We start from the raw sequence: 13,753 nt of genomic DNA, 5'->3' as shown, positions 1-13,753 counted from the left end.
AGATCTGCTACGCTGCTGCTGAATTGCTGCTGCTGTTGGTTATTGCTGTAGTTGTAGATTATTGCTGCTGCTGCAAGCAAGTACAGGAACTTGCTACTGCCAGTGCATACGGCGATTCGGTGCCATGAGTATTTAAGACATGCTGCTGCTGCACAAATAGCATATAAAATAACCCGAAGCAGGTCTATACAGGTGGAGCTGGGGAAGGTGGAGGGTTTCAGAGAACTCTGAAAGCGCGCTGCAGGAATCTCAAGTGAATGCTAGCCAGCTATATAAATGCAAGGCAGTAAGCTCATTGGCTGCATATGCAGCATGAACCAATCAGCTTGTGCCAAGTCGTTTAACTCTCTGAATATCATCAGTTACGTTAACACCCTGTCAGAATGCGCCATCTAGAGTTTCATGACTGAACTATATATTTACATAATAAAACTAAAACCAAAGCTGGAACCATTAAAAAACAAAACAAAATTTTGTTAATTGAAATAAAATAGGCAAAAACTAACTAAAACTTTAATATATAGACATATACGAAAAACTAAAAAATTATGAAAAATCTAAATTAAATATAAAAATAAATAAAATGTAAATACAAAAATAAATTCAAAATATTGATTAAAAACTATGAAAGCTTGTTTCTGCAACAGAAAAAAATTTGAAAATAATAACTTTTCATTTCACAATTCTGACTTTTTTCCTCACTATTATGAGTTTATATCTCGCATTTATTACTTTATAACCCACAAGTGCAAGTTTATATCACGAAATTGTGAGGAAAAAAAGTCACAATTACCTATGCTTCAAAAAAAAAAAAAAAAAATAAAATAAAAAAAAGTATAATAGTATCTCAATTACACTAAAATGTCACATGACTTGCCAAATATTGATGGTGATTTTGCTGGAGTGGAGATATAATATGAAGATTGCGACTGTGATGATTTTAATGCACCTTTAATTTGGCATGATGGCATTTCATTAGATTAGTTTTGTTCTCGGGGGAAAAAACCCCTGCTTAAACCAGTTTAAACCAGTTTGCTGGCATTCCATACTGGTCTACAGCACCAAACCCCTCAAAACCTCGATAGACCAGCCTGACCAGATTGGGAGACCAGCTAAGACCAGCAAACCAGTTTAAACTGGTACAGGATTTATTTTAGCAGTTTAATACTACTACTACTACTACTACGAATAATAATAATTTTTTATTTATAATGTGCTTTTCTCATACCCAAAACCATGCAAGAAATACAAATACTACACAATAAATAAATACAAATAATAAAAACGTAAAAGATCTTAAAAAGATGTGTTTTTTTTATAAAACAGCTTTTGTAGTTTTTAGCCGTTTTTTACTTGTCAGCACAATATTAGATTCGGTGCATAAAGTAAAATCACTTGCAAATAAGCGGTTCCATTTATTAACATTAATAACCAGGACAAACTATTCTTCTGCTAAGTAACAATATGCTGCATAACTTTTGTTGTTTACGTTTGCCTAGTAATGTTGCACATGAATATGAAATCGGACTCCGAATCAGTTCTTGGGTTTTTCGGAGGTCTTTGGGCCGGTTTTCAGCAGCTTGTTCTGCTACTGTACAGAGTTGAGTCCCGCCAGCAGCTCCTGCCAAGAGGATATTAATAATCCTCAACAGTTCAGGAGCAGAGATCTGCTGATAAACGGCTGCTTTTGGCCAAAATCTGCTTTTGCAGGAGAGATGAAAGAGACAGAAAGCAGCTGGGATCACAGTCACTCAGCGTCAGCATGAAGTCAACCAAGCACATTGCATTAGGGGTGCGCGGGGCACAAACTAACTTTAAATATTTCCACACACGCTTGCATAACAAAATTGACAGCATTTACTAGTTGCCACATTAACACTATATAGAGAAAAAAGTGTGGCAAAATTCAAAAATCTTTTGAAGATATCGCTGAACATTTATTTTACCATAGCAAATGTACATTTCTGACTGAAGCAAATTTTTCATCTCAGTTTTTAGTATTCAATTAAAATGAGAGAAATCTGCTATTATTTTAATCTCCAATCTGTTATTGATCAGGTTAGATAGTTCTTTAATGCTTTGCTAACTAGGAGAAGACACTAACCAGTTTTAAATTCTTCTTAAATTATTTTTTCATTAGATCAGATAACATTTTAAGCTGTCTTATGGTCATGCTACAACATGCCCCTCAGATGTTACAATGTGCCCCACCTACGGGGCATGTTGTCACATTTCACTTCCATTATTTAGGGGTAAATAAAGAAAAACGTATACACTGTAATTAAGAAACAAAATGACATATTTGTACAAGACAAGTGTAAAATTAATGTGGATAATAAATCATACTCTGAACCCCATGTGGATTTACACAACCTGAGAAATCAAAAAGTGTTAGATTGTGCCCCGCTCTCCCCTACCTACCGCCAGTGCTATTTTAGCATCACTGAGGTACTATTATAGTCTTTAAATACAGATAATTTAGCAAATTTTTATTTTAGTTTTACTTATTTTAGTACATCAAGTTAATCTAAATGAAAATGAGAAATTGAAGACTGTCTTTTGGAAACTTAATGGCCAAATTAAAGCTGCATGAAACATTACAATCATTGCATTATATCTCCAGTAAAATCATCATCAATATTTGACAAGTCATATGACAGTATTATTATTATTATATAATGGAATTATTAATAGAATTATTTGAATATAAATGAGATAGATTTTTGAGTTAGCTTTAGTAATTTCACCATTTTATTGGTTTTATAGATAGATAGACGGATAGACGGATAGACAGACAGATAGATAGATAGATAGACAGACAGACAGACAGAGACAGACAGACAGAGACAGACAGACAGATAGATAGATAGATAGATAGATAGATAGATAGATAGATAGATAGACAGACAGATAGATAGACAGAAGTACACAGTATATTTGTGTCTGGTATTGAAAGACAGCAGTTTTTTTTAGAAAACTTTTCTCCTAAACATTAGGGAGAAGAACATGTTTTTGTTTGAAGAATGGAGGACAGAACGGGTGAACAGAGAATTCAAAGCAGCCCTCAATCGCTGCTGTAAGCCTGTGTTATATGCAGTAATATCAGACATCAGACGCTGAAGCTGGTTTACCCGTCTGTGTTTGTATGTGTGTGTAAGGACTCACTCTCAGGCCTGGGAATCCACTGCTGCCGGTTCCTCCAACGGGCCCCTGAAACACAAGCACATCCACCAAACACGTCACAAATCCCACAGTGCATTCAGATCACGAGGCTTTCTTTGTTTTTAACACACTGATTTTGGGCTGAAGACATCAAAGATCTCTACAGCTGTAAGCGGTTTTCGTACAATAACATTCCTGCAAAAACATCCAGAGGAAGCAAATCTATAGCCAAAATATGGGCTTCTGATGGAATTTCTGTCATAATTTGGAATCAGTTTTAATGGAACTAAAAAAAAGCATCTAAATGAATAAAATAAGGGATGTACATGCTTCTTTACATTATATGGGAAGTTTAGGCCTTTTATAATTCAGAAAGATTTTCTTTAAATTCATAAAAGACACACTAATGACTTTTATAATGGAAGAAATTTAGAATACTTTAGGATAAGGTTAAAATTCCGATACAAATATTTATTTCTTTATTTTAGGATTTTTACGAAGGTGCTTTGATGCACTACCGTTTAAAAGTTTAGGGTCGGTAAGATTTGTAATGTTTCTAAAAGAAGTCTCTTCTGCTCACCAAGGCTGCATTTATATGATTAAAATTACAGTAAATATTGTGAAATATTTTTAGAATTTAAAACAGCTGTTTTCTATGTGAATATATGTTAAACTGTAATTTATTTCTGTGATGCGCAGCTGTATTTTCAGCATCATTACTCCAGTCTTCAGTGTCACATGATCTTCAGAAATCATTCTAATATGCTGATTTGCTGCTCAAGAAACATTTCGGATTATTATCAATGTTGAAAACAGTTGTGCTGAATCATATTTTTCTGGAAACAGTGATGCATTTTATTTTTCAGGATTAACAGATGAATAGAAAGTTCAAAAGAACAGCATTTATTTGAAATACCAATGTAATAGGAATAGGAGCCTTTACTGTCACTTTTTAATTTTAATGCATCCTTAGTGAATAAAATAATTCATTATTATTATTTAATCTAATTTAATTAATATTATTTGGTCTTACTTATTTATTCTCCCCAATCATTTGAACGGCAGTGCATATATTATGGTACTGAATATATACATAATACATAATTATTATATATTAAAAACCATAGACTTGTACAATCGCCCAATATGACCAATTATTATTACTATATAACAGAAAAACAGGATGTTTATAAATTGCTGAACCTAAATGTTAAATATTTAAAAATTAAATCATTATAAATCAAATAATTCATTAATTATTAACACATAATTTTAATACATTAATTTCAATAATTTATGCACACATTTGTACTACTGTCCAAAAACAATGTATGGTGCTCTTTGGTTTTCCATAAATGAAAATATGAATATAGATCTATTGTCCGAATCTCTTGTGAAGTCCCAGTGAAATAAACACATCTTAATTCTATATAACAGTGTTTATCTGATGGCAGCGAGACTCATACCTCGTTTCCATCCGGTCCGGGCGGCCCTCGCTCTCCCACATCGCCAACAACACCCTGCGAAAACACTGCATCAGTCTCACATCAGACACACAGCGCTTTTCCATTAGGGCAGATCACACATCTGAACGCTTTGTTTGGGTGTCAGTCTGGTCTTGTAGTTATTTAACTATCTCCTGATCAGTGCATGTTACTGTAAAGGATCTGCTGTGTAAATGGCAGCGGTTTGCAGTTCAGGAGAGCGTCTGCATGCTTGCTTGTGTCTTTGAGAGCCCAGGGGCCTCTGAACGTCTTCCAGCAAGCTTTCATCCGCGCTGGAGATGCCTGTGATTAATCATTCTGCTGCAGACGGCGGGCAGGAGCCCAGCTGGCACACGATCCATGTTGTGATTTTAGCAGGCTCGTACGTTTGAGGGCTTTCTCAGGACCAACGCTTCCCAAAACTAAACCAAAATGAGCTGCTCTCGACAGTTTCAAGAAGTGGAGAGTGACTTTATGAAGAATCTCTGAGAATCAAGGAGCGATTTATTAAATGTCTGAAAACCCCTGGTTAAAAGCTGTAGACTTATACAATCGTGGCCGACCAATATGATTTCTTAATGGCTGATGCTGATATCTATAAACAATCAATAGAAATCTATAGAAAATCAATCTTCAAGATTATTATTATTAATTAATTATTTTTATTATTATAATTATTTATTTATTCTTATTATTAACTCATTCTTTTTATTATTATAATAGTTGTATTTATACATTTATTTATTTACTTATTTTGTTATTATTATTTTTTTATATATATGATCCAATGTACATAGAATTGCTGAACCTAAATATTAAATATTAAATATTAAATAAATAAATTATTAAGAATAATTAATTATTTAATAAGTTAGTAGTAGTAGTACTAGAATATGATTTAATGGTAGAAAATAAGATGTACATAAAATTGCTGAATCTAAAAGTTAAATATTTAAAAATTAAATCATTGCAAACAATTAATTAATTATTAAATAATTTATTATTATTATTATTATTATTATTATTATTTAATGATAGAAAATAAGATGTGAATAGAATTTAAGAACCTAGATGTTACATAAAATTAAATAAGTATAATCAATTAACTATTTAATTAGATATTATTATTATTATTATTATTATTATTATTATGTGATTTAATGGTAGAAGATAAGATGTACATAAAATTGCTGAACCTAAATGTCAAATATTCAAAAATGACATCATTACAAATAATTAATTCATTATTTTAAGAGATGACTTAATTTTTAATAAATGCATTATTATGATTATTATGATTGTGATTATTATTATGATGATTATTATCATTATATGATTTAATGGTAGTAAATAAAATGTACATAAAATTGCTGAATCTAAATAAAACACTTATTTCATATAATATTTACTTGAACTTGAAAACATCAATAACACAAGAAAAAAATGTGTTATTGATGCTAATCGTAAAATGTCGATCAATGCAGATAATTGTAAAGTGTCCTGGTTCATCACTTTTGTACAATAACTTGCAGAATTACATGTTTATATATTTATTTATTTATTTTTATGCTGCAGAACATTTACCCTCACGACCCCTTTTAGAAGTAAAGCAATGTTTCTGTACTAATGCAGACTTTTATACGTTGCATAACATCTTCCACCAGGACAATGCTGTCGGCTTTACAGCTGGACGGCAGATGACAAGAACAGATTCTTTGTTCATTTTCCTGACTTTTCTTTACCCACAAGTAACGTCATCCGTTTTAAAAATGCATCACTCATTTGCATAATATCCCCTGAAGACAGCTTATGAATGAGGGAGCGTTTACCTGTCTTCCTTTGGGACCCTTGATTCCCACAGGACCCGGAATTCCCTGGAACACATCGAGACGATGGCAGTTACCAAACGATCCGATCTGACACACATTGATCACACTGAGCCGGGGGGCGTCATCCAGCTCGACGCTGTTGTCTTGCGTGTTTTCCAGCTCATGTCATTCATTTGGGAATTTCAGTCTGTCAGATCGCAGCAACTCTCAACACAATGTTCGGGCCTAAACAGCCCATGCGTGTTTGTCAGTCTAACATGTCCGGACGAAACTGCCATTATGCTGATATTAAAAGAATACTGTTGGATATAAACAGCATCTGGAGCCTGTGATCATTTTGACTCATCCATCAGTATCTAAAGTGAGTGAAACATGCTTTTACAGTAACATATTTACAATGGATGTTTATAGGGCAAGTGTGCAGGAGGAGAAACATAAATTATTTAGTAAAAATGCTTCCTATTTGCTCTGTTAATTGTTTAAAACATCCTTTTGAGGTGGAATTACTTTTCTAGGATGAATAAATTTAAACTTAATTTAAAAAATGTAAAAAAAAAACTTTAAAAATATATAAACGTATAGTCAAATAAAATAAAAACTATTAAAAACATATGTTAACTGAAATAAATAATTGACATAAATAATGAAATATACTGTACACATTAGATGGAAAACTTACCAGTTAGTTGCCAAGGCAATATTTCAGGTTTCATTTAGTTTAAGTACTAAATCGATCAATCAATCAAAAAATATTTGTTAATATTAAAAAAAAAAAAATTATAATAATAATGAAAAAAGCACAGAACAAAATTACTAAAAATAAAACTAAAATTAAATTGATAATTCAATATATTTAAAACTATAATAGTACTGTAGCTCAAACAGCAGAGCATGACGCTTGTAATGCCACTAACATGGGTTCGATTCACATGGAATGCATGAACACGAAAAATTTTCATGCAATGCAAGTCGATTTGGATAAAAGTGTCTGTCAAATGCATAAATGTATGACTGTAATTTCTGAGAGTGAAGTTTGCTGCATGTACTATACCACTGATACACAGCTAAACTGACCAGCATAAACAGGTTTTATCTGGTCCTCATATGAGACGGGTTGGTTTCACACCAGTCTCAGGTTAACGTAATATTTAAGCTAGTTGCATATTTTAGAGGTTTTTCACATCACTGCATGCTGGCCCACTACATATTCATTGTAAGTGCATTACTGTAAACATACTTCTGTCATTTTACAAACTGAGGGATGATTCAAAAATAATTTTTGTAGCAATCAACAGCATGCTTCTTTTCTTAAATTAATGCTAACGGCATATGCTTGTTCCTTGCATCTCATTTGCATTATTATGAAATTATAATGTATAACTGCGCATTTGAACTTACTCGCTCTCCCTCCAGTCCTGGCGGTCCTGCAACTCCTGGAGGTCCGATGAAGCCCTGATACAGAAAAACAGACACACGTCACCGATAGATCAAAACCACATGTTTACAGTACATTTGTCAAACTCCTCCTACACAACATCTTTCATCAGAGTGTCCCCAAATTGTGTTCAGATTATCCTGATACCATGCCGGTCAAAAGTTGTTAAGAGTGCTCTGATGTACCATTTACGAATAATGCATGAATAAATTCAATGGCAAAGAACAAGACGCAAGGCTGTATCTGTGAAATGCTTTGGTATATTGGAACGAAATTTGGTGCAAGTCATCGACTCCATGCCCTGATGGTACAAGAGAAGTTAAGAGACAGTGCCACCTACTGGAAAAGAAAAACTGAATTTTTAATAAGCCATGAGCCTAAAATCTCCACCTATGCTATGACTGAACAAACCTACTTACAGTATTGATACCATTGGGTTGTCTAGCCACATAATTTCAGATTGCTGTATTTTGATTTCAAAATTACTTGCTAAAAACTCGACTGATCTTATTTCCTCACCAGATTATTAACACAGATTCACTTTGAATGACAAGATACAGCCTCATTTATCGTCCTCATTTTATCTGTCACCTTTTAAAACTGTAGATTGCTTTCGATCTCATTGATTTACAAGTAATGTACACATAATGCAGCTTACTTCCTTCAATAACACACAGAACAATATGCTCATGTCAGCATCAGGTGTGATAACGTCATTTTTTTCACACGCTTTATTTAACACACTGGACACAAATCATTCAGTGTGGCGTGTGAGCTATTGCTTGTGTTTTTGTTTGCTGTTGAGTGCTATATGTGCCATTCTTCTTATTGTTAAGTGAGATAACATGTACTATCGGTCAGAGATGAAAGAAATGGCCCTCCTCCCGTCTCTGCACATTCCTGTGCCATGGCACACTGCCAGATGTTGAAAGGACTTGCGTTTCTGAAAAAGGCAACATCTCTGAGATGCAGCAGTCGCATCTTGACTTTGGACAGCTCACTGATTCTTGAGTACTGGGACAAAACAGGCTAGAGGACTGCAAAAATAAAAGGTCATGCATCATGGAATAATTTTAAGATGAGAATTGAGATGAGAATCTGTTCTACATGTTCAGATGTATTTACCAACTTTTGGGTGCAACTACCCGTTTCTTCTATTTTGCCCCAAAATGTGTTTTTTCTTCACTGTTGTACGGGTCAACAGCAACAACAAATGCAAAAATAATTTGCAAGGATCTGATCTTCTCTTCATTCTCCTTTCAACTTCCCAGAGATCCTCTATATATCTCTCTCTTTGTTATCTGCTCTTGTGGCTCTCAGTGAGATGATGTAAGAGTTCAGTCACTATATTTTGACAGGAAACCATGAGACGGCTGCTGTACGTACATTGACACCTTTAGGTCCAGGGTTTCCCTCCGGTCCTGCCAAACCCTGCAAGACAAAAGACATCAACGTTACACATGATCACGTTACACATGACACATACACACAACAGACATCAAGAATCCTGCAAAAAACACGTCCAGGTCATATTTTACCATAAAATCAAAATGAAAAAATTAAATGTGCTTAATTGCTATAAAAACACAAATGTTAATTAATAAATAAATAAAAGAAAAAAAAGACAAAATCTTACAAAAGTCCTTTTTTAAAATACAAAATCAAAATTTTCTTTTGATTTTTTTGGGGGTTGTTTTCATCTCTGTACTCAGGACTAAACTGTCCCTAGCAATAATTTTGATCAAACAATTAAATGTATATGTAACCATATATGTAACCGTATATGTAATTTCGGCCGCATCTTATCGGATCGCATATCGTGAATCATTTGATTCAGAACGGGACTTCGCAGCGGGTTCGCAAATCATTTGCCTCAGATCGGGACTTCGTAGCGCGTATCGTGAACTAACACCTTAAGAAGACACATGTGATGAATACAGAGATGCAGTTTTGACTGCTTTAGGATTAACAGAGGTTTGGATAGTTTCCATGTACTTGTCTAGATCAACTTGGGAAATTTAGCTAGCAGGAAACACAAATGAATGAAGTTATATTTTCCTATGTTCTCTTTTGAGTAGTCAAACAATCCAAAGAAAACTTCTTTAAAACAGAAAGAAAAGTCACTTACAAAATGAGACTGGATGAACATTAAACAAATCTGACCAAAATTTCTCATTGCCAAAACAAGTGAAGGACATCTTCCTCAGAAGAGTGATAAAAACAGCAAAAAACAGCAACTTGGAAAGAAAACATCTACAACACAAGTGTTTATTTTATTGAACTTTATCTATTTGCGTCTGTAGATTTCAATTACAATCCATATCTTTATAAAAAAAAAAAAAATTTCTGGCTGCTGACAGTATTTTCTGATTTATGGAGTGATAAAAAGAGAATTCCAAAATACCCTCAGTAAAAACCTTTAACTCTAATATGTCAACGAAATCAAGCTAGAATTTTGAAACTGGCTTTATCCAATGTTCAGATTTATGTCCTGTAAATGTACGCAGACTAGAACAATAGTCTTAAAGTCCTGATATTAATCAGTTGGGGAAGTATGGTGATTTATATTAGTTTCATCTTTACCCGATTCACCTTGCTTTAAAATGTTTATCATTGCATATTGTGTACTGTTTCACAAACTACTTTTAAAAATACTTGGCAATGCACAGTATACGGCGCAGTACATTCTGAACAGCTGCCTGATATTACATTTAAATTTAGAATCAAGCTTAATATTTCAAATTTTGGAACAAGATGAAGTAACACAGTTTTTCTTGTTTTTTAGTGGATATTGGTCACTGCACCTGCCTGCCAGGGTAACCTGCCGCCCCAGATATGCCCGGCAATCCCGGCAAACCCTGAGGAGAAAAGAAGGAAAAACGTGAATGAGAGATGAGAGCGGCTGCCAGTAGACGAATAGAGCCGCTATTGTTCCCTGTGGCATCTCTTTCTCAAAGCACCCACGGGCCGGAGCGGCTCTCCGCGGCCTGACCCTGGCTGAAGTCCAGACGGCGGCTCCTCTCTGCTGCGCGACTCCAGCGCGGATCATCTTTGCATCAGATGACTGCATATAAAGACTGTGCTTTGTGACTGAATGAAACTTTCCATGTATTGAGTTCCAAACCTTCTGGACTTAGTTATTGAGGAGGTACAAACGTACAACTCATAGATCTGTTTAATGCCATGTCAAACATGCAGGGAGGGATGGAGAGAGAATTAAACCAGATTGTATGGGCAAAATATGTGCGACAGGATGGCTGCTATATGAAAGAGAGATTAAATATAATGATAAAACCTTCAGGATGCTTGAAACTGATGTTCAGCTCCATCTATTAAAGAAAATCTGACAGGTGTTGACAAAAAATATACATTTTGCATTTCACACATGCATTAAATGTAGCAGCCAGCTTGTTAATTTATTTACTGTTGCTACTAACAGGAACTACTTAAATTGAGGGAATTTATCGAAAAATCCTGAAATTACAAAAAATCTATAAAACTCAACAGTTGTGTGGCCTTATTAAACTCACATAAGGTGAAATTTAGATTTTATGAAAGTTTAGCAGAGACACCACCGTGAAATATTATGAAATATGAATATTTAATATCTGTTTGAATTTTAATTGTATTGCTTTATGGTCCGGAGGTCATTTACATATCTTCACTACAGTAAAGCAATTAATTAATCTAGTATAAATGCTGCTTTGACTTGTTAAACTGTTCAGATTGCATTAATTTTAAATAGCATTAGCACTTTTTCTAAGTAACTTGTAGCAACTATTTACCAATAGGCAGCTTGACTGTAATTTGGCTACTTTAAAGAAAACGTTAGCGGTGATTACCCATGCAATAGTCTGCCGTGTTTTTTAGTGCATTGCTATGCTAAGGTGTTGCTTACTGTATCAATATTACACAGAAAACTGAATCAAAGATGCAAAAAAATAGGGTAATTTTCAAGATGATCATTCCATAGCAATGCACTAAAAGAACAACTAAGCATTTACGCACCTAGTATTTTGGCAGCGGCTTTTGCATGGGCAAGCAGCATTAACGTCTTTATTAAAGGGGTCATATGATGCGATTTCAAGTTTTCCTTTCTCTTTGGAGTGTTACAAGCTCTTGGTGCATAAAGAAGATCAGTAAAGTTGCAAAGACTAAAGTCTCAAATCCAAAGAGATATTCTTTATAAAAGTTAAGAGTCAACCACACCTACCTAAAACGCCTCGTTCTAACACGCCCCCACATGTCTACGTCACTACGTGGAAATATTAGCATAATGCCACCCAAATGTGCACGCAAAGAAAGAAGGCGTGGTTTCAGGAACAGCAGTAGTGTTGATGCAGCCATGTCAGGGAGACGCTGTGTATTTCAGTGCGACGTTCACATTTCCGATGTGTGCTTGCGGTGTTCGGCCAATCACAATGCACTGGGTCAGCTGGCCAATCAGAGCAGACTGCACTTGTCAAAGGAGGGGGCTTTGTTGAAAACGACGTGTTTGAGAGAGGCGGGGCATAGAGGACCTACAATAATGTACAGTATTTGAAAAATAATGTGTTTTTTGAACATTAAAGCATGTCAACATATTCTGTTACACCAAATACACAAAATCATGATCTTTAAAATAGTATCATATGACCCCTTTAAAGTAGATCAATTACAATAAAACTGCTTTTTGAAAAATTTAGCTATAGTACAATTTGCTAATTGAAAGCAGCTAATTATTGAAGGTACATAAGGAAGACAATCCGCATAGTTTATTTAACAAATCACAGCTAGCTTTACACTAGTAATAATTCATGCAATACTTGCTACTTAAAAATAGCTTTACTGTCAAGCTACTTAAGTTAATAATAACAGTGATACTTGACTTAGCAAGCACCACTAGTTAAATATGGCTTGTGGTCTGAAAAATGACAGCTTCAAAGCAGCTTCCCGGACACTAAATTATTGAAGCGGTAGTTGAACATGTCAATGTGAGGACCTCACAAACAGGCGGACATCCAGACATGCGTTTCATCCGCTCACCTGTTCTCCGGGCAGACCTGCTGGTCCAGGATAGCCTTTGGCACCCTGCAGGTGAAAAAAAAGAAAGCAGATTATGACTCGACTCTTTTACAGAATGCCGGTAAGAATGCAAAACATTCCCATTTCCCTACAATGTTAAGAACAAGGAGAAACAGAGAGACTTGTACTTGATGTTCTATCTTTTCCACATTTCTGGGGATTTTGTTTTTGCCTAAAGTCCCAGTGGCCTCAAATAAGACTAATAGCCCTTAAGAATTTCCCCAGAACTGTCAAAACCCTTTAAAGCCTTCCGCGTCTGACAGCTCCAGCTCGAGCCCATGAACGAAAGACAAGTCACGACAGTGAGACGGGGAGGTGCGGTCAGAAAACCTCACCTTGAAACATTTCTTGTGTACTGGAACCAATCAGTGCCAATTTTACTGAAGCACAACAATGCAATCCTAAAGTCAGTTGTGCAAATATATCTCCGAATGGAATAGTTTGATATTTAGATGCCTGATAGAGGTACCGACAGCTGTCTGCCAGCAGGTGGCGCTGTGTGTCGGACCGAGCTGAGAGGCTCAAGTGTGGTGCAATCCTCTGATTTGGAAAATTCCAGGCCTTCTGCGGAGCAGCCGAGAGGACAATGACGCATCAGAGAGGTCACTGTGATTTACGCCTGACCTGGTCTGGACCTGCAGGAATATTTCTGCTCGAGCTCTTTAAACATTTTACTGCAAAAGCTGAGTGCTCCAGATACTAATGACCTATAAAAACAGCATTTAAACGGACCGCTTAAGTTTAGCACACTCAAGATCAAAGACTCCGGCATTCAGCAG

At 35.2% G+C, this 13,753-nt stretch overlaps 1 protein-coding gene across 1 annotated transcript in view; it reads right to left on the bottom strand.

The window, feature by feature from the left end:
• Nucleotides 1–13,753, bottom strand: part of LOC107660294 (collagen alpha-1(XXIV) chain-like) — a 122,610-nt gene that overhangs the window by 62,103 nt on the left and 46,754 nt on the right. The window contains exons 8-14 of the mRNA XM_016449575.1: nt 12,936–12,980; nt 10,715–10,768; nt 9,297–9,341; nt 7,874–7,927; nt 6,476–6,520; nt 4,629–4,682; nt 3,166–3,210 (exon numbers count right to left, since the gene is read on the bottom strand). Coding sequence (XP_016305061.1) covers nt 3,166–3,210; nt 4,629–4,682; nt 6,476–6,520; nt 7,874–7,927; nt 9,297–9,341; nt 10,715–10,768; nt 12,936–12,980 — 342 coding nt within the window. The remainder of the gene's footprint in view (nt 1–3,165; nt 3,211–4,628; nt 4,683–6,475; nt 6,521–7,873; nt 7,928–9,296; nt 9,342–10,714; nt 10,769–12,935; nt 12,981–13,753) is intronic.

This window comes from Sinocyclocheilus anshuiensis, unplaced genomic scaffold, assembly GCF_001515605.1.
Source record: "Sinocyclocheilus anshuiensis isolate Anshui unplaced genomic scaffold, SAMN03320099.WGS_v1.1 scaffold1457, whole genome shotgun sequence".
Taxonomy (NCBI): Eukaryota; Metazoa; Chordata; class Actinopteri; order Cypriniformes; family Cyprinidae; genus Sinocyclocheilus; species Sinocyclocheilus anshuiensis.
The sequence above is the reverse complement of the archived record's forward strand: the minus strand, read 5'-3'. Positions and strand labels throughout refer to the sequence as shown.